The 21,248-nt window shown below is 46.4% G+C and overlaps 1 protein-coding gene across 1 annotated transcript in view; it reads left to right on the plus strand.

Annotated features, from left to right (window-relative positions):
- The first annotated feature begins 901 nt into the window (after nucleotides 1-901).
- ptprub (protein tyrosine phosphatase receptor type Ub) overlaps nucleotides 902-21,248 on the plus strand; it is a 140,039-nt gene continuing 119,692 nt past the window's right edge. The window contains 1 exon segment of the mRNA XM_060064665.1: nucleotides 902-1,162. Within this exon segment, the coding sequence (XP_059920648.1) occupies nucleotides 1,093-1,162 (70 nt within the window). The 5' untranslated portion in view covers nucleotides 902-1,092.

Genomic DNA, 21,248 nt, shown 5'->3' on the forward strand with positions numbered 1-21,248 from the left:
TGTATAGCTCCGTCTCACTGCAGGACAATGTGTTTATTCGCTCACGCCACTTAACTGAATCTCTACAATCTCCTGCTCACAAGGGGAAGAACACGGCGTGCGTATGCCCTCATGATCCAATTGAGCCATCGTTATTTCTGTCAACGACACCGGTTCCAACAATATGTTGGATCATTCCCTTTGGTCATAAAGCAGCGCGCAGCAGATGAAGGTGTCTCATTTCAATGCTCTGTTCAATCACGTGGTTGTGTGGTGGGAATGCTCAGGTAATTTATGACCAAATAAAATAGCTAGGTTGTTCAATTGGAAAAGAATCAAAGTGCTTCAACATTAGCTGCAAACCTGGGATAAAGATAATGACGATGATACAATGATTGTACTAATTTGTAATTTTTTATATTTTTGATTTGAACATCTATATATTTCGGTTTGGGTTTCTCCAGAATTTCCTGAGAAATGTGGCCAAATGTTCATAAATATATACATTTGTATATGTTATTACATATTATTACAACGCATATGTAAATATATATGTATATATATTCATATTTTTATTATATATATTTTTATTATATATTTATTAAATAATATATATAACAATACTAAAAAAAAAATATATATATATATATATATATAATATCATATATCATATTATCATATCATATCATATTATAATATATTATGCTCACATTTTAAAAGACCATTAATTCAAAACATAAATTATTGCACACAAATAGTACACAGGATCAGCATTATTCGATTTTTGACAGTCTTGGAATTTCCAACGCTCCCTCGCCTCCATGTCGCTGATACGAGTGGGGTTAGAGTTTCTTCATACTGGACAGCATCACTTGGGGGCGCCAATATCCCACCATTTCATCTGAGGAGCGTAGAGAGAGAAAAAGTGTTTACACTGACGTCAGTTAGCAGGACTAGCACTGCCCCGTTCGGTTCAGTGTCTCTCAACTCCGCACACCAAGAAGTCTGTAATAGATGATAGATGTGCTTCATGTTACATTTTCCACGTGCCGGACCTTAAGGAGTCACTGAAATGAATTCTTGTGCACGTTGGAAATGGACTAAAACTGCAAAATGAACACTTGCGCGTTTTTGCTGATTTTGACTGTTCAGATCTACGCTGATGGCATCGAGGGGCCAACAGGTAAGACTTATTTTGCTTGATCTCAAACTCGGGGAAGTTTTGTAGCTGGATCACTGATCAATGATCTTCGAGGAAGCACTTCTCACTGGGTTAACAACTTTGTGGCGCTAAGAGTCTACAAGGTCTTGGTGCCAAGGTCCTGTCTGAAATAATGACACAATGAATAGGTACAACGGTCTGTCTGGCATATCCTGGCAACTGTATCTCTAACTTAGTCAAAGCGTCTCTAACTTTATATTATCAAACAGTGAGGTAGCACTGGTGCTCACTTTGGGGAGGTTTCGGCTGGTACCTTGGGCAGAAGCGCGCTCCCCTTCCTCCCAGGGGAATGCACTGCATTGTATTGTGTTCGTTCAGGCTCACCTTTAAATAGACTGGCGTGGTGGGATATAAAACACGTTTTCACTGAATTGCACACTTTATAAAAGTGCGCAATACATTTGCAATTCTGTCATTCTTGCATTTCAAAATTTTTGCAACTAAATTGTGCTATTTGGGGAGACAGAGTTGAATTGTGCTATTTGGGGAGACAGAGTTGAATGTACAGAATGTACATTTATGCGCGTCTGTAACAATATTTCCCGTACTGCTACATGGTGATTCATAGCTGTGATTAATAGCTGGTCTACGATGTTTATTTTAGTCCAAGGTTATTCCAAATTTTATTTGCAGTACTGACTTTATTTCATATTTTAATTCAATTATATTCTTACAATTTAATGATATCCAGGGAAATATTTCTTAATTCAGACAGCACAATTACTGATTTGAGTCTATTTTACCAATGAAAATGTAAAAGGTGTTTCAGCTTCTTTGATATTTTATTCTGATTAAATTAGAACATTTCGATGCAGCCATTTTCTATTGATCTCACGTCTCCCACACGCACGCACGTAAGCACGAACTTATACCCCCCCCCCCCCCCCCCACACACACACACACACACACCCACGCACGCACGCACGCACACGCACACACCAATTTTTGTGAAAAGTGAAAGGGTTTTGGCTACACCATGCCAGGTACAAAATGTTGCCTTGATATTATTAAAACAGGGCTTTAACTTAGACATTTAATATTTGTAAAAAAATCTCCAAAGCAGTTGTTATTCTAAGCAGGATCTGAGTTATATGTCTTGTTGCTCGTTGACGTAGTGCTCTGTGCTGTGACCAGCGTCCTTCATCTGGGGATGTGATTTCAAAGATCATGGCAGCAGATTTACCAGGTGAATGTGTCTTCTTAGAAAGACAAGTCGAGCAGATCATTAAAAGGAATGGGCAGAGACACAAGACAGATCTCATCACTGAGTTCATTAAACGTGCTCAATGGAACAGCGGTTCTTCAGTAAGGATCGGTGAGATAATGTCAACCAAATGAACATGCTGTTGGTTATTTAGTTGGGTTGCTGGGGCGTTGCGAGCCCCACCATCTGGGCTATTACCCTCCCATTAGCCAATCCAAGCTCTGGATGGCATTTTTGGCGAATTAAGGCTCATCCCCCAAACGCACACATAACTTCTGTGTGAACACAATCACACAGAAGGTATCTCACTGTTAGCCTCGGCGAGAACATCAACAGACAGAAGTTATCTTAACCTCGGTGAGAACATCAACAGACAGAAGGTATCTTAACCTCGGTGAGAACAGCAACAGACGGAAGGTATTTGAACCTCGGTGAGAACAGCGGCACACAGAAATTCACTCAATCCAGCCTTTTGCACAACTCAGGGCCATTGTGCCAGTCAAATTGAAATAAATTATTTCCATATCGAGCAGTCTTTTCTACAGTCTCGTCTGTGAGGATAATGAAAAGGTTTTGTCTGTCCTACTTTGAACTGAAGCTGGGTCATGGAAACCAATCGTCCCTCCTTCTCTGTTCAACAACCTGTGTCAGATAGGAAGGATCCTGGCCACCCTTTCCTTATTTCAATGATGCAGATCCTAGTCTGACGCTTGTACATCTCTTTGCTTCCTGATGGAATGGCAAGGATTCTTGGCTGGCCATCTGGGCGCTCACTGTTACAGTAGAGTACCATGGGCTGGAGCGACGTCACCCGGACTGATTGCGCTGCTGTGTCACAAATCAAACGTTTTAGCGCCAGACGATGCTAAGGCCTGATGCTCCGTCCATGACTGACCTTTAGGGAAGGCGAATGAAGAGAGAATGGAAAGGAAGGGAGGAGGTAAGCTAGGACGTTTTTAAAGAAGAATGGCTGGAGAATTATTTATAAAATGTACGTGCTGTTTGTTCAGCATAATATCAATGGCATGATTAAAAATATGTACATTTGCACGTGTTATTGTTCTGGTAGCACAGTTCATCACTGAAATAGTTGATGTTAATTAACAGTGAGCTGGATGCAGATTTCAAGCACAACTACTTAGTAATGAAGCACACTGTTGAAGTGGTTTTTGGATGGTAATGTGCTACAGATATGGTGGTTAAGCCAGGCCACAAGGCCAGTACTGTGGGTAGAGAGTGGGAGGCGGGCTGGATTGGTCCTTAATGTTCTCCTGAAGAAATGGCTGGTTTCCATCTTAGTGGGAGTCTGGGCAATATGACAGAAATCTGTCCCAAAAAAAAAGACACAGCAGGAAGTGTCCGAAGAATGGAGAGAATGGCGATAGGGATAGAGAGGGTGTGAGAGAAGGGGAGATTGATAGGTTACATAGATCATCACCCGCTGTTGGTTTCTCTTTTATTTTTTTGTCTAGCAGAGACTACAGCTGGATTTTCTGTGGCCCATGGGTGGTGTCCATTTTGCCTTGAGCAGTTCCGTGTGATTAGGCGTTTGAGGAGAGGAGTGGTCACTCTGCAGCCTGTCTGCTGACCTCCCTCGCTCTGATCTTTCGCTGCGCCGGGAGTTGTGGAGGAACGCCAGTTCCCGACTGGCACACTCCTTTTGCCGACCTGGAATATGAAACTATCCATCTGTATGTTCAGAGAATTGTACCAGATGCCAGGGCCCTGGTTTGTGTGCCCTCTCCCTGTGAGCTCAGGCGTAGCCAATTGGCAAGCATGTCTCAAAACTATAGTTTCAATTGTTAAAGCTTATGAGATTTGTCCTTTTCATTTATATGTTTATTTATGTCCGCAGACATTTGTGTTTAATATAGAAGCAGTTGGCTATGTTTTTTTCAGCCATAGTGCCTGTGTATGCTTCTCCTTCGCCACTCTTTCCTCCCCTTCCTCTTCCTCCTGGTTGTAATTGGCTGTGCGAGGTAGCGGTTGTGCATGTCTGAGTCCTCTTGACTCGTCTGCTTGCTCTGCAGAAAGGTCAAGCGTTGGGTGGTGAGCATGTTTGTGTGGCCGAGGCAAAGTGCCTCTGGAGGTCTCCTGAGTCGAGGGCATGCCTTCCACAGGATCACGCCCGTGTCTCCTCCGGAGGGGGGGGGGGGGGCAGCCTCCCCCTCCCTGCCTTAGCCTCTCCATTGCTCTCTTAGCCTCACTCACCCTTAGCCTCACTCACCCTTAGCCTCATTCACCCTTAGCCTCTCCCTAGCTCTCTTAGCCTCTCCCTCTCTTAGCCTTATTCTCCCTTAGCCTCTCCCTTGCAAAGCTCTCCCGCCCTTAGCCTTTCACTCTCTCTCTAAGCTTTCCCTTGCTCTCTAAGCCTTATACTCTCTTAGCCTCTCTCTCTCACTCTTAGCTTCTCCCTCTCTCTCTTAGCCTCTCTCTTGCTCTCTTAGCCTCACTCCTATTTAGCCTCTCCCTCCCTAAGCCTCTCCCTTTCACATTTAGCCTCTCCCTCTCTCTCTTAGCCTCTCCTTCTCTCTCTTAGCCTGCTCTGCCGTAGCAGGGGGCCGAGGCTATTTCAGGAAGCTAACACAAAGCTCTTGAAAGGGGCCACTCTAAGAGACACTGAGGCAGTATAATTACACCTGACACTTATTATCCAGAGCATTATTAAGGTCAGGAATCACGACCGGTCCATAGGGCCCACGAGTGGAGAGGCACAAAACTAATTTTGGTCCTTTAGAAGAGAGCTAAGTGAGCACGCAACATTAGCCACTGAGACGTAGACGTTATTGTGGCGTCACTTGACCTATGCACATTTTCCTTTTGTGGGTCAAGATTGGTGGCTGAGCATTGAGGTGAAGGGAGCTAATCAGCATGCTGTGTGTAGTATCCATTGAGACTCAAGGCCTGTGTAAGAAGTATGTCCTTGTGCTTCCATTTCATAGGGAGACGGGGATCCTGTAATTCTGCTCTATTGTCCTTGACCATGTTAGCTATTAAATGTAAATTCCTCCCTTATTATAATTCATTAGCATCACATTTTTGTCCAGAGTTCTTTTCATTTCACGGTACTATTTCTCATGCTGAGCCATATGCCGTCAATGGTCACAGCAGATTGTACAAAGATATTAAGAAGTGTGTGTGTGTGTGTGTGTGTGTGTTTTAGGGTGTGCGTGTGCCTGTGTCTGTGTGTGTCAGTAAACACTGTGAAGTCAAGTCAGCAACAGAAGTCAGGGAAGATCTGCCCGGCAGGCGGGTCATCATCTGCTGTCCGATCAGACGGCCCAGAATCTGTTCAGGTGCTTGTGTTGTGGCCCCGGGGCCCCTGAGTCCCTCGCTGGCCAGGCAGAGTTCCCCTTTGTACCGAGAACGACGTGTAGCCAGTGGCCGGCGTGGCCGTTAGCCTGTCCTTCCTCCTGCTGCCGTCTCGGAGCCATGCTCTCATCCCACCCAGGTGATCATAATGTAATATCATTCTTTCAAGCTCAGGCAAGTCGCTTTACTTAGATTCATCAAAGTGGCGCCTGGTGTGACCCCAGGCTTTTGAAGTAGTGCTGGGAATCCAGCGTCCAGGCATCGCTTTAAAGAGGACTGGCTGCTGGGTTTTACTCGGGTGGGATGCTTCCAATATTGTCCCGAGCAAGGCACAGATGCCTCCGAAAATCCCCTCCAACATCAAAGAACCAGTGAGACAGGCTTATTACCATACACTGTTTTAAACATTACAAAAGCGGCCGTCTGCGTAATTGTGCGATGAACGTTTTTGAAAGCAAGTGCTCCAAACACTGTCCTATTATTAAATGGATAATGTAAAACCGGGAAGGTACCGGTTAACAGAGACAACACATTTCTTGCAACTCCAGAATAGTGTGTTTGCCTGTTTCAGCTCTGCCTGAGTGTGGAGCGCGAGAGGGAACATGAGGAGAGGCCGCGGCTGGGAGTTGCCGCCGAGCTAGCATTTCTTTATGTGCCTCCCTGAGGTAGCGAGCTTCAATATGCAGAAAGTGGGTCTGCAAGACTGATGCTGTAACGGCTGCTCCCGGTCCCCACCCGGAGGAGAGCGGCTCTGCTCTGAGCTTTATTTTTAGCCATCGGCGTCGTTCACTTCGTTACAGTCGTGTTTCCGCAGGAGCACAGGCACGTCCGCAGTCCCTCTGTTCCTCGGGTGAACGGCGGCGTTCCGGACCGGCGTTCCGGACTGCCGGCCGGCCTGGGCCCGCTGGAGCCACGTCGAGTTCTGACCTGTCGCGCAAGATATCTGTGGCATGGAATTTGAACCCCCTCACGTTCCACGGGAAGTCAAAACAGCCCGCTCAGATCTATTCTTCTCCCGCCGGCTCCGTAATGGAGGCAGGTGTGTGTTGGTTGTGTGCAGTGATGCCTGCCACCTCAAACAAAGCTTTACTTCCTGTCTTACAGATGCGGCCCTTTAGGCAAAGACATCTCCTCTCATTAGGTCCTCGACGGGTACTCCTATCAGCTCCAAACTTATCTCCCAGCGCCGCACACGCCTTCCCTCCTGAATGAACACAATGACGTGGCACGGAGCTGTGAGGGACCTTCGGTACACCGTAACTATGTGTTGCCAAACTGTGTAATTTCAGTGGTGATTGACCACTTGCATCGCTCTTACCTGGAAACACTCTCCGCCCTGTACCCTTCAATTGACTTCCACACGAAACGAGAGCCTCCTGTCTTTGTCTTGCAAGGCATGTGACACTTTGTGTACCTGTGACCGCTTGGACAACAAGGAAAGCCGTTAGACTTAGACTGTGATTATAGACTGTCGCTGTACGATGTGTCTGTTACTAAGTCATTGTCGCCAGATTGTACCTATATAAACCTGGAGATAGGGAGAGACTAAAGTTTAGATATTATAGTCAGCCATTGTTAATATGTCAATTATTAACAATATGCCATAGTGAATACAGTAGGTTAAAGTAAAAGTACATTTTAAATTCTGGTCTATTAGTCGATAGTAACATCTATAGTAGTCAGTCCCAGCAATCTGCAGTCTCCATAATCTCAGCCCACTTGAAGCACCTGTTTAGTGATGCTAGTAAAGTGGGTTCAGGAACTCTGCACCTGCTGGCTCTGTTCTGATTCAGCTGCTGAAGGGAAACGATCGAACAAAAAGGGAGATCTATTGATTCCTCAGCCAGCCCGACGTGGCAGTTAACCCCCCCCCCCCCCCCCTTCCCCCCCGGCCATCTCAGCATCGACGACGGTGACAGACCCATGGATCCACCAGAGTAGTCTGTCAAAAACACTCGTTTTGATTTGTGGTCTGATGTGTGCCATGTCGTCCTTAGATTAATGCATGACGGACATGTGGGAGGCCGTGCCCCACTTTCCTCCATCTCCCTCGTGAGGCACAATGGCCGATTGCACCGATGCAGTCAATGTGGAACGTCTGCGGTTCAGACACGGCCGATTGCACTGAGCCCCGCTCATGTTATTTCATTATTTTTTCCTTCTCCTTGACAAGGGGGGCAGTGTTGCCTTGGGACTAATGGATGAATGAACGCGCTGCCAGTGTATTAACACACTGGGAGACAGCGAGACTGGGGCTGCTAATCAGGAGCGATGGCGCCAGTGAACTGCTTTTACCTTCGGTCAGCAGCAACCGCTCTGTTAATTGGTATGATGTAAAGTCTGCTGTTTGCTCTTCTGCGGCTCTGCCACTAAAGTATGAGTACATGGCCGCTGTCTCAGGGCTCATCCTCATTCCATAAGTCAGGGTGCAGATGTGGAATGGCTTTGGCAGAGCGGTGAATTACTGCCACCCGACGGAGCGACCGCGGCCCTCGGGGGTCCATCGATCCGTTCATCTGCCATCGTGTCCCAGGGAGACGACCAATCTCCCCACACCGTCTCCCTGAAAGAAAAAGAATCCTGCTTTTTTTTTTTTCTTCCATTCCAGTCTGCACGGTTCATCCCACAGGCTTGAGGGGAGGGGGGCGGGTGGGTGGGTGTATGGGTGGGGGGCTGGGGGGGGAGATAGAAAGAGAGACAGAGAGACAGAGAGACAGAGAGAGAGGGGAGCAGGTGATCCCTCCAGGAGACATCATGGGATTAAAGGGGGAGGGGAGAGGAGGAGAGGGGGGGGGGCTGCCGGCTGCGTGGTCCCAAGCTGTGTGAGAAACGCATCGTCGGCCTTTGATGTCAGCCTCCATGGTAGACTGAAGTCAGCATCGTTGGTTGGTCTAGAAATTATTAAAGAAGACAGAAAATAGGAAGAAATGCCCGGACGCCCAGAGCCGCAGTAGCAATGAAAATGCAAGAAAAATGCAAATTGTGGATTATGGGTATTGCCGCTATGGCTGGGCACGTGTGTTTGTGTGTGCATATGGAAAGAGGCGTATGGCTGATTGTCCCACCTGATTATATGTAAATATTTGAAGAGCTCCACGGGCACGTTTGAACGTACAAGTCATGTGTGGTGGGTTTGTTTGTGTAATTTTGTAACAGTGTTAACATTTTAATAGAGATAAATTAGCATAACATCCATATTCATCACATGAAAAACGCAACCCTGCTAATATGAAAGCAACTCTGCTCTGGCCGTTGAAACCAACAGATAAGAAAGAGTGTGTGTGTGTGTGTGTGTGTGTGTGTGTGTGTGTGTGTGTGTGTGTGTGTGTGTGTGTGTGTGTGTGTGTGTGTGTGTGTGTGTGTGTGTGTGTGTGTGTGTGTGTGTGTGTTTGTGAGTACCAAATGACCAAGTGTGTGTCGGAGTGTGTATGAGTGAGAAACAAAGTACCCAGTGTGTGTGTGTGTGTGAGTGAGTACCAAATGACCAAGTGTGTGTGTGGCAGTTTGTGCGAGACCTCAGCGCAGGTCTGTGACTTGGCCCTTCGTCTGCGGTCTGCTGGGTAATTAAGGAACAGCTTAGTGCTGGATTACGCCTGATCACCACCGGGGACGGGGTGAGGAGGCATCCGGCTAATGCTGGTTCATATGGCTAATACTGCTGGTTCATATGGCTAATACTACTGGTTCATATGGCTAATACTGCTGGTTCATACGGCTAATACTGCTGGTTCATATGGCTAATACTACTGGTTCATATGGCTAATACTGCTGGTTCATACGGCTAATACTGCTGGTTCATACGGCTAATACTACTGGTTCATATGGCTAATACTGCTGGTTCATACGGCTAATACTGCTGGTTCATATGGCTAATACTGCTGGTTCATATGGCTAATACTACTGGTTCATATGGCTAATACTGCTGGTTCATATGGCTAATACTGCTGGTTCATACGGCTAATACTACTGGTTCATATGGCTAATACTACTGGTTCATATGGCTAATACTGCTGGTTCATATGGCTAATACTGCTGGTTCATATGGCTAATACTGCTGGTTCATACGGCTAATACTGCTGGTTCATATGGCTAATACTACTGGTTCATACGGCTAATACTGCTGGTTCATATGGCTAATACTACTGGTTCATATGGCTAATACTGCTGGTTCATATGGCTAATACTACTGGTTCATATGGCTAATACTGCTGGTTCATATGGCTAATACTACTGGTTCATACGGCTAATACTGCTGGTTCATATGGCTAATACTACTGGTTCATATGGCTAATACTGCTGGTTCATATGGCTAATACTGCTGGTTCATATGGCTAATACTGCTGGTTATGATGGCTCATACTGCTGCTTATTATGGCTAATACTGCTGCTTATTATGGCTAATACTGCTGTTTATTATTGTTAATACTACTGGTTATTATGGCTTATTGCACGGTTCTTCTTGATGCTGTAGAATGCTTCGGTCACATGCATGGGCCATCCCGACATCCGGCGGTCAATTCATTTTTGATAATTGACTGTTGCTAAGCATAATTGACCACTGTCAAGGAAAGGGATTTTTCTTTGCCTCTGATTCACCTCTTTCGTATCACTACGCATGTAGTCCGCTAACTTATCAACCCCAGCGTATTCGGTTACTAAGCGACGTCCACGTCTTTGGCAAACTATTTCTCCGCTGATCAACACTACGAATGGGGGCAAATAAATTGTAAAAGACACAATGTGTGAAGTATTTTTTTAGTTTTGGCAAGTAGCCGTGTAATAAGCGGGATAATGTATAGAACGCCGTCAAAAAATAAACCCCTTATGGCCGAAGCAAGACACCTCCGCTTTGCGCTGTCTGGGCTTTTTTTCCCTATAATTACCGGCGTTCGATACATTATCCCTTACTTATACTACTGGTTATTATGGCTAATACTACTGGTTCATATTGCTAATACTACTGGTTGTTATGGATATCACTGCTGGTTATTATGGCTCTACTATTTCTGGTTATTATAGATTACTGCTGGTAATGCGGCTAATACTACTGGTTATTATGGCTAATACCGCTGGTTATCATGGTCTATACTACCTGGTACCTTGGCGGATACTATTGGTTAGCAGCAATATCATGAATATCAACATCAATGTGACGACCTTATTGTCAATACCATTGTATGCCTTTGTTTTGTTTGGCGGCACTGCTACGCTACTCTACGTTGTACTAGGTACATTTTTAGCTTAAGCTGCCTGTTATTCTCACATATTCTCACAGATTTTCATAATTTTTCTCCAACTCATTAGATCACAGTTCCCTGTGTTCACCCCGGAGGTATTTCATCGAGTGGTGGGCTCGGCGTGATGTACACCACCAGTGCGCTGGCTATGGTGTTTGTGTGAAGACATACATGGAGTCTCCCTCTCTCCCACATACACAGAGAGCATGTTGGCTCTCTCGCTCTCTCTCTCTCTCTCTCTCTCTCCCTCTCCCTCTCCCTCTCCCTCTCCCTCTCTCCCTCTCACTCACACAAAAACACACACAGATACACACACACTTAGTATTTCAGAGATATTTTAGCAGAATGTAATTAATGTTCTCATTAACGGAGTGAAGGAGCTGTAAGGCAGAACTAAATGTCTGAGACCCCAGGGGTGTCTGTTGGAGGAGGCCCTTTACTGCTACACAAATTGGCTGTTTCCTGAAATGGATCGGTGTTGAGACACAAAAGGTTGCAGGACAGTGCTTTCCCCCAGCTAGAGCAGGCTGTTATCGGCCGTTCGCAGCCGAGGGAACCCGTTCGCTGGAGCTGCTCGCTCACCTCCTTCAGGGGAGACATTTGTTTCTTCTTCTTCTTCTTCTTCTTCTTCTTCTTCTTCTTCTTCTTCTTCTTCTTCTTCTTCTTCTTCTTCTTCTTCTTCTTTTCCTTCTTTTCAGGATATGAAACCAGCATTAAAGAGACGACCAGCAGCGATGAAGTGTTTTTTATCCACACTCAGAAAGGTTAGACGACTTCACTGCTTATAAAACAGGATTTGCTATTGCCAGACTAATCTCAATCGTAGGTTGCACGTTGGTCTGGGGAAGCTACTGTCATTTTCTTCAGCACAAGAGGCCTGATCAATGGGCCAAGTTCAAATTACTCTGTACGCAATGGCTGCTTGCCGTCGCTTCCCTTGTCGTCATTGTGTTAAACCAGCCAATAGCCTGGGGGAAAAGCCAGCTTGGTGATTGGCTCCTGCAAAAATGTATCGAAACTAGAACGAAATGTATTGCTCTTCTCCAGACCCTTCTGCAGGGCGAACTCAAATCGCCAGCAGAATGGGCCAGGAAGGCAAATATTGTTGACATCTAATTGTCCAAGGAACCGCTCCACCTTCCCCAACAGTCTGCAGTTTTATCCTTTTTTGACAGGAAGTGGGCAGGGGCATTTTGAAAGATAATCCCGTCAGGGGTTTGAACAACTAGGAGACCCAGCATTGTCACCACGTCATCTGCCAGAACACAAGACAGGAATGCTTTTCCTAGTTCTTGATTCTTCTTTCAGAGTTAGGGCCTGACACTTTAAGCCCATCTCTGTCGGTTAAGGCAAGCAGAGCACCTGGGAGTGGGATTTCATTGGAAGTGGTTGTGGTGCCGCTAGTGGCTCAGAGACGTACTCTGCGTCAGAAGAATTAGCTGCTTCTTACCTCCCAGATGAGGCCCTCTCTGCTTTGCTTTCTGTCTGCTAGTTTGGGTCCCACCCCCCTTCTGGGATGTGGGGGAGAGAGAGGGTGATAGAGGAGGGAGGGGTAGATCCATTTAGTAGTGAGAGCATGGAACTGTGGTTTTATCACTTAGTTCCCCTGACGCCAGCTGCCTTTGCTGACAGATTTAAGATTGGAATGTCTGTCTGTCTGTATGTCTGCCCGCCTGTTTGTCTGTCTCTCTCCCTGAATTGGAAAAATAACATTTTATTTTTCAGCCCATTCAGATACATTTCCTTTACACCGTGGGTGCCACTACTTCTATCTTCTATATGGTTGGGGTGAAATTAGAACGAAGCCTGAAAAGAGGTGGATATAGGCCAGTGTGAGTAGAGGACGTGTGATGGGTCCTGTGATCATGAACTCTTCACAGTTAAATGCTTTTGGAAATGTTTTCTAGAAAAATCTCTCCTCTCGAAATTTGCCACTGAGGGGAGGTGTGTCTCACCAAGCCTGGAAACACCCTGGATCTCATTTCAAACTATGAATATCCTACAACCCTCGTTCTTGGGCTGGGGAGATAAAGAGATATGGAAAGAGGTGCCATTGTTCTAGAAACATCTCTCTCTCTCGCTCTCTCCCTCTCTCTGACCTTGTCCTGCTAAGCCGTAGGGCAGCTCGGGGAGTGTCTTCATGGCCCATTGTGTGTGTGTGTGTGTGTGTGCGTGTGCGTGTGCGTGTGCGCGTGTGCGTGTGCGTGTGCGTGTGCGTGTGCGTGTGTGTGTGTGTGTGTGTGCGTGTGCGTGTGCGCGGGTGTGTGTGTGGGTGGGTGTGTGTGTGGGTGGGTGGGTGGGGGGAGGTAAGCTCCAGTATATCCTACCAGATATTTGTTTGTCCGAGTGTGTGTCTGCCTTTACTGGGATAGAGGTAAGTTGTGTGTTTGTGTTGAGGTTTCTAGCAAGAAGATGTGTTACGTTTGTGTGTGTGAGACAGCCCGCGGGGTGTATGGTCAGGCAGGTAACTCTATCAATCAGCTCCTGCTGAACATTAACTCAATTACACTAACGTGTTTTCATGGCAACTGCAGCGCAAAGGGCTCATAGCACAGCTGGAAATAAATATGTTTTTGTGTGTGTGTGTGTGTGTTTGTGCCTGTGCCTTTGTGTTTGAGGAATGGTTGATGGAAGGGGAAGCCCAGATAACGAGTAGGCTGGGGTGGAGTTGCAACACTATAACAGTTCCATAAGTTTCACAGACATCCGATACACATACACACACAAAGGATGTATGGGAAGTGTGTGTTGTCCAAGCAAGAGAGACCAGTTTCAAAATAAAGTAATATTTGTTCAAATGAAAACATATAAAATACACACTTATCAAAATATTTCAATGTTATTGAGAGTGTTGTGGCAACCCGGCCCAGGCCAATTAAGGATATTGAGAGCACCTGAAGAACAAGTGGAGAAGCAGGGCTTAAATAGCCCGCTTCTCCACTCATACTGGGCTCTCCCAGCCTTGGAGCTCCTGCACGGAGAGACCGGTCCTCGTGGGTGACGGGATTCCACCCACGAAGGAGGGGACCGTTGATTCCTCAAGGTTTACGTTATTTGTGTTTTGGAGAGACTTTTATGTTCTGTAATTAAACATGCCTTTTTTTGGCTTTTCCGAACTAAACGGTGTCCTGTTTGGGAGGAGTTGGTTGGCTCAACGTGGCGGGTTGCCACAGTGTATTCTCACAAATTAGGCATTCAAATATAATATTATGATTATATTCTCAATGAACTGGGCTTTTGACTTTATGGCCTAATTTTTGTTTCAACCAATTCTGTTGCTGCGTTAATGGTGGGCTCAGACAGCAGTTATTTTAAACTGGCCTAAAGTCTATGTAAAGGTTTCAAATCAACACCACGACTGACCACTGTAGAAATACACTTGTTAAAATCCCCTTCTGAACGCATCACCAACCATTGGATGAGTATTCTCCGGTTGAATATCCCCGTAACGCAACGGGATACAAGCCGTCAAAACTGTGCCGTCTCCCCCCAGGGGTTGTGCTGTTAGGCTTTAATATAGTAGGACTGCTGGATCCCACACAAACGAGAGTGGTGCTCTCAGGGCTTGATGTTCCACCAGAGCTTCGTACTGCAAGCGCTCTCCCAGATGAGCCAGCTAGCGTTAGCCTCCGCTAACCTCTGAAATTGATCTCCAGGACCCTTGTAGATTTATATACTTGTATATTTATATATTTATACCGTACTCCTGCTTTCTGTTCTCCCTCAGGATAGATATATATCTAATATATACTTAATCTTTTCCCTCAGGAGAAATATATTGCCTGTATATCTACTCTCCCCACTGGCCCAGTGGGGAGGCAGTGGGTGAGATACGGTTCTATCAGCCGAATAAAGCGGAGAACAATGTGTGGTTCTCCTTATCTCCATCATGCCTATTTAGGCTGCCGTCCCTCCTCTCTCCTTTCTCTGTGTCTTTATTGAACAAAATGAGCAGGAATGTTGTGTCTTCAGGGCCAGTCAGATTAGAGTTGTCTAAGCCCTCTGTTTGAGTCTGTGTGACTCAGATTAAATACTTTCAATCGTCACGGGACTCGCACTGGGGGCTGCTTCCACCAACAGCCTTTCCTTTTGGAACCCTAATGGAGCCGCGTCTGTGTTAGCACTTACCTGTTGAAATACCCCAACATGTTCTCATTCAGCAGCCGATTGATTGGGCCTTGTGTGTGTGTGTGTGTGTGTGTGTGTGTGTGTGTGTGTGTGTGTGTGTGTGTGTGTGTGTGTGAGGGTGCAAACATTTATTTCAAGGCTTCTCTAATACAGCATTCATAAGCAAGGCTTCAGCCCCTAAGTACACTCTTAAATGTCCCTGGCATCCTGAAAACCAATTTCTTTGACGTTAAAAAACTCTCCCTACACTACACACACACAGACACAGAGACACACACACACACACACACACACACAGACACACAGACACAAAGAGACACACACACACACACACACACACACACACACACACACACACACACACACACACACACACACACACACACACACACACACACACACACACACCTCATCTTGTCAGCTCCTGGGCTGGCGTCCTGGTCATGGTGAGGGAGTGTAGAGGAGGGGAAATGTGAGGGTAGGGGAGACGTGAGGGGAGACTTGAGGGGAGATGGGAGGGGAGGGGAGACGTGAGGGGAGATATGAGGGGAGGGGAGGGGAGATGGGAGGGGAGGCGAGATGGGAGGGGAGGGGAGACGTGAGGGGAGATATGAGGGGAGGGGAGATGGGAGGGGAGGCGAGATGGGAGGGGAGGGGAGACGTGAGGGGAGATATGAGGGGAGGGGAGATGGGAGGGGAGGCGAGATGTGAGGGGAGGGGAGATGTGAGGGGAGACGGGAGGGGAGGGGAGATATGAGGGGAGACTGGAGGGGAGGGGAGACAACGGGGGAGGGAGGGGAGAGGAGGGGAGACTTTAGTGGAGGGGAGATGTGAGGGGAGAGGAGGAGAGATGGGAGAGGAGATGTGGGTCGAGAGGAGCCATCAGAGAGGAGAATGTCTCGTGTAGAGCAGCACTGATACGTCAGCTCATAGCTGGTCTCAGCTGTCTGCTCTCTCCTCACTCCTCACCACTGATAACTCACTCCTCATTCCTCACAGTCCAAAATGTCTCTGTGGAGACTGACCTCATAAGACTTCAGTCTCTCGGACTCCAGACATTAAAATGAAGTGAAATGAACCCGGGAGGAGTTCTGCCACAAAGTCAAAGTATCAGTGCATGGTTCTTCACCGCCCCAAAGGCAGGTTACCAACTCACGCACCGGTGTATATTACCACCCCCAACGGGACGATTTCACAGATTACTGCTTTTGCATTGTGTTAAGTTTCCTCCCGCTGTATCCTGTCGGGTGGCGAGGGTGTTAGCGTGGTTCAGACAGAGGCAGTCAGATCATTAGTGGTTGCGCCAGCAGCTGGGCTGTGTTTTCACTGCTATCAAATGTTGTCTGGTCTCTGGTACCGGCAGGGTGGAGCGGCTTCCTGGGGCGAGTCCACGCTTGTTGACTCAGCTTCGTTGTTTTTTTTTTGGTTGCGCAGAAAACACCTGCCCTCTTTCCATTGTCTTCTGCTAACAGACATATCGAGGGAGAAAGAAAGCACCATGGATCTGTTTTTTCGCACACCGGTTTGGATAAAGGTCAGAGAAAGCAGGACATGTTTGTGGGATTGGGAGAGGGGGAGGGGCCGGGAGGGGGGAGGATTGTGATGAGGTGTGGCGGGTCCCCTAGTCCTCACCTTAAACCCCTCACCTCTCTGTCAACCGAAGGGAGAGTGACACAGAGAGGAGCGCCCGAAAGAGTGGCCATCTATTATGGAAGCACGTGTTTGAAAAGCTTACAGCTTTCTATTCTTCTAACTGACTGGTAGGAGACTTATTTAGTATTTCACCGGAACCTTAACATCACTAGGGGAAGTCGATGCAAGCTGGGTTCACGAGCAGTTCCAGACCTTGAAGAACAAATGGGTCACAGGCCCAAAACGGTTGGAATCCACTGGCTTCTACATTCCCCAGGAGGGAGGCAGATTGTGTGGACGTTTCATAAACAAATGGAAGCCAGTGTCATCAGACGCATGACTCGTCTCCATGTGCTCAACTCGAATTGCTCCTCCTCTCCAGGGCCCTTGCCTTCCCCCTTCTCTCTTTGGTCTGGTGTCTTTGTGTGTATTTTCTTTTGCTCACTGTGTTCTGCTGGAATGAGTGCTAGGTATGTTGAGGGCTTTAAAAGGTTCTGTTGAAACTTGCCCAACTCATTGTCTTGTATCCAGCCGTGACCTCGCACTTCACACTTGCACACTTTATCTGCAGCCTCTTCCCCCCCGTGGGGTCTGTTGTTGCTGCCTCGTCTGAAACCTCCAATCAGCTGCAGCCGGGCCCCAGCAGGGCCCCAGAAGGGCCCCAGCCAGGTCGCTAGGGGGACCGGGGATGCGGCCCGGCCCGACTGCAGCCGAGCACGGCCATGTTGCTGCAGCGTCACTCAAGTGACAGACTGTACTGCACTGTGTGTGTTTGTGTGTGTGTGGGTGTGTCAGAGTTTGTGTGTGTGTGTGTGTGTGTGTGTGTGTGTGTGTGTGTGTGTGTGTGTGTGTGTGTGTGTGTGTGTGTGTGTGTGTGTGTGTGTGTGTGTGTGTGTGTGTGTGTGTGTGTGTGTGTGTGTGCATAAGGTTGTGTACCAGGGTATTAGTGTGTGTGTATGTGTGTGAGCATGGTTGTGTTTCAGAGAATGTGAGTGTGTGTGTGTGTGTGTGTGTGTGTGTGTGTGTGCGTGTGTGTGTGTGTGTGTGTGTGTGCGTGTGTGCATAAGGTTGTGTACCGGGTAGTGGGTGTGTCAGACAAGCAGGGTTAGAGATCCAGGGGTCAGTGGATTGAGCATTACTTATGAAATAGCATAAAATACAACATATAACATATAACATGTAGCATTATCTACAACCGTTAGCAGACAGAGGATGAGGTATCAGATTAAACTGAAAGAAAATGTGTGTGTGATAATTTGACTTGTAAAACATGTAAAATATTTTCTATCAAGGCTGTCATGGTCCTGACTGCTGCTTTTGTTTGTCTTCTGAACCCGTGACTTCATGCAGAGGATGAAAGTACCTCCATATATGGGCTGGGTCGCTTGAGAGGATGTGGTGTTGTTTGTGATGCATGGCAGACTGTTGGGCTGCTGGCCCTCTTCATACTGGAGCACACAGAGTCCCGGGGGCTGCTCTGTCCACAGCAAGCCACACATCCCTCACACACTGGTCCTTCTGGTTCATGGTAGGGATGTAGGCTCTGACACACGCACGCACGCACGCACGCACGCACGCACGCACGCACGCACGCACACACACACACACACACACACACACTATTCATACATTTGATCAAATAAAAAACGTATGTACAGCAGAAAGCTAGTATAGAAGACATTGTGACATAGTTCTTATAGAAACTGGATAAAGACATCCTCACTCACAGTTTGGAAATTACACACCCACGCACATAATTTGAAGTATGAAATCAATGTGTCCAATCGGTAACTGCGTATTAGCCAGTTAATCTCAGTACAAAATGGTAATTAGAGTGTTGTGAGCCCTGAAGTTGGTATTGTTTGTTTGCTAATGCGGTTCCTGTTCTGTGTGTGTGTGTGTGTGTGTGTGTGTGTGTGTGTGTGTGTGTGTGTGTGTGTGTGTGTGTGTGTGTGTGTGTGTGTGTGTGTGTGTGTGTGTGTGTGTGTGTGTGTGTGTGTGTGTGTGTGTGTTATACACCGTGCTCAGGGTCAGCTCTCTGGCTTTATATTGATACTGTTGATGTTTAGCATTCATTCTTTATTCTATATTTCGCTGCGTTCTCACCGAACATTTTTTTAACATATCAGCATACAAACAATCAATTGCTAGAATTATTGCTGGCATTCATAATGTGAAAATGTGTGTCTAATCTCAGAAGCACCCCCCCCCCCCCCCACAAACACACGCACGCACAAGCACAAGCACAAGCACAAGCACACACACACACACACAGACTAAAGACATTGTTGCTGGTGATATGCCATACAATTTAACATAATTGTTCTCATGTGATTATCCTGTCTGGCCCTGGGCTGTCTTCTGCTCGTATAGCAGCACTCCTTCTATTACCCAGCCAACTACTCTTTGTATCACAGCAACGGCCACCTTTCCATTAAACTTCAACGACCAATCATAGGCAGTATGCTAATTTCTTCATGTAGGTGTGTCTTCCTCTCCCCGTTAAGAACAATACCCGTCTGGGTGTACAAACCATAGCAACCCTCTTTCCTGGCTTCATTACAACATCCCTAACCGATAACCAAATTACTTCCTTGTGCTGATTCTAGAAAAGTGCATTCAGCGTGCGTGCGCCGAATGTAGACGATATTGCACTTTGGTCTTTTGGCATCACTGAGTTGTGGACAACATAACAGTGTTCCCATACTTCACAAAAGGTCTTATCACAAAGACCAGAGTGCTGAGCTGCCATTGTTTACTTTCGTAGTGTGTTAACTCTAAATGTCTGAGGTAGAATTGGAACCAAGAGGTCATTTTGTCAAATGATATTGGTATCAAATGTTTTAGTGAAGCCAGGAGAGATGGGGACGATGGTTTGATGATCTAGACCAGTATTGTCCATTAAGTTTCAGACATGTGAAGTCGTAACAGAAGGTCACCTGCAGGGTCAGCTCAGATATTTAATGTCCTGATTTTAACGAGATGGAGAGTAAAGTCTGAACCTGCTTGATGTGCAGGTATTTTTTTAGCCATTCTACAGAACCAAACCTGCAGTGTTTACATTCAGAGTCATATCCCATTAGGGAGTAGCCATGTCCAGAGTATTGGCTCATGTCAATACAGTTAGACCTGTATTCATGCATGTAAACTAACTGCCACACTCATCTGACAACTTTTCTTTTTATCATCATTTAGATTTCTTGTTCAGAATGTATATGTTGAGAAGAACATCTAAATGATGGTATTTACAGTATGTATGTACATGTACTATAAGATGTGCAAGAAAAAAGCTTCACCATGAGAGACAAAGTCATGGCTCAAACCTGCACGTTGTTACTTTAGCTAATGCTGATAGACTTGTTTACTGTCATCAGAGCCATTACGGGGAATTCTAAACCTGTCCACACATTGATCAGGTTTTACAAATAACTGCCTCGAAGGTAGACTATCCCTCCCTTGTGTCTTAATTATGCCTTGTCAATCATTAACTCAGAGGTATAAACATGACCAGATAATCAATCATTTATCCCAGTGCAACAGATCTATCACCTTCCTTCTTTCTTGTTCTCTTTCATCCATCCGTGCCCTCTGAAGGAAGTGGTATTTCTCTGTCTGCCTGACAGAGCAAGAGCAATGTCAATAACACATTTGTAGTCCTGGCGACGCAACAGAGAGCGTTCTGGGGTCCTCAGAGTTCATCATTGGCTTATTACACATATCTTTGTCTCCCATCGACCTGTGAGGCTCCCTCACTACTGCAGATCACTTCCTCCTACCTCCTCCTCTCCTGGTCTAGGGCTGTGGGGTTATTTTACCTTGTCTATCCTGGTGACGACGTTGCAGTTGATACATAGAAGTGGCATGCTGAGTGACAGCAGATTTGTCTTCCTGAGGTTCTCCCAGCCGCCTATGCCTTGGAGATGCGATGACCCACTTTTATTTTTTTCAATGAAGTGATGAGAGGAGTGAACTGTGAATGAGCGTCTTGGGAGAGCGAGAGATGTGTGCATTCTGGTTCCTCGGATGGTTGCATCAGGCGGCGTCTAGATTGCAAGGGCCCAATTGAGCATGGGTACATGTCATTAATGATACCTCCTGTTCTCAACCCATGGCGGGGGAATGCATGCTTCTTTCAAGCCTCAACGGTGCCAGATATAATCACCTTGTGTTTTTTTCTTCTTTTTTTGTTCTCAGTCGGTGCAGTGTGGAGAACGGGTTGAGGGTGGTTATAACAACTGTGAATCCATCACTGCCAAAGAACATCGGTAACAAAGCAAGGCCTCTTAAATCTACAACTCAGAGACAATTAGACATTGGAAGATGCCTTGCTATAAATGGGCCAACAATTAATTGTTCAGGGTGCATACAGTTCTGTGATATATCTGAGATATGGTTTCTGTTGTGACTGTTTGATTATGTAGCGACCTATCAGGGAGGTATTGTGTTGAAATAATGTATTAATTCATGCTCTACACAATTGAAGGAGTTGTGTAGTCGAAACACTACCTCATTGTTGTGTACAAAGTATCTAGTG

The sequence above is a fragment of the Gadus macrocephalus genome, chromosome 11 (assembly GCF_031168955.1).
Source record: "Gadus macrocephalus chromosome 11, ASM3116895v1".
Lineage (NCBI taxonomy): Eukaryota > Metazoa > Chordata > Actinopteri > Gadiformes > Gadidae > Gadus > Gadus macrocephalus.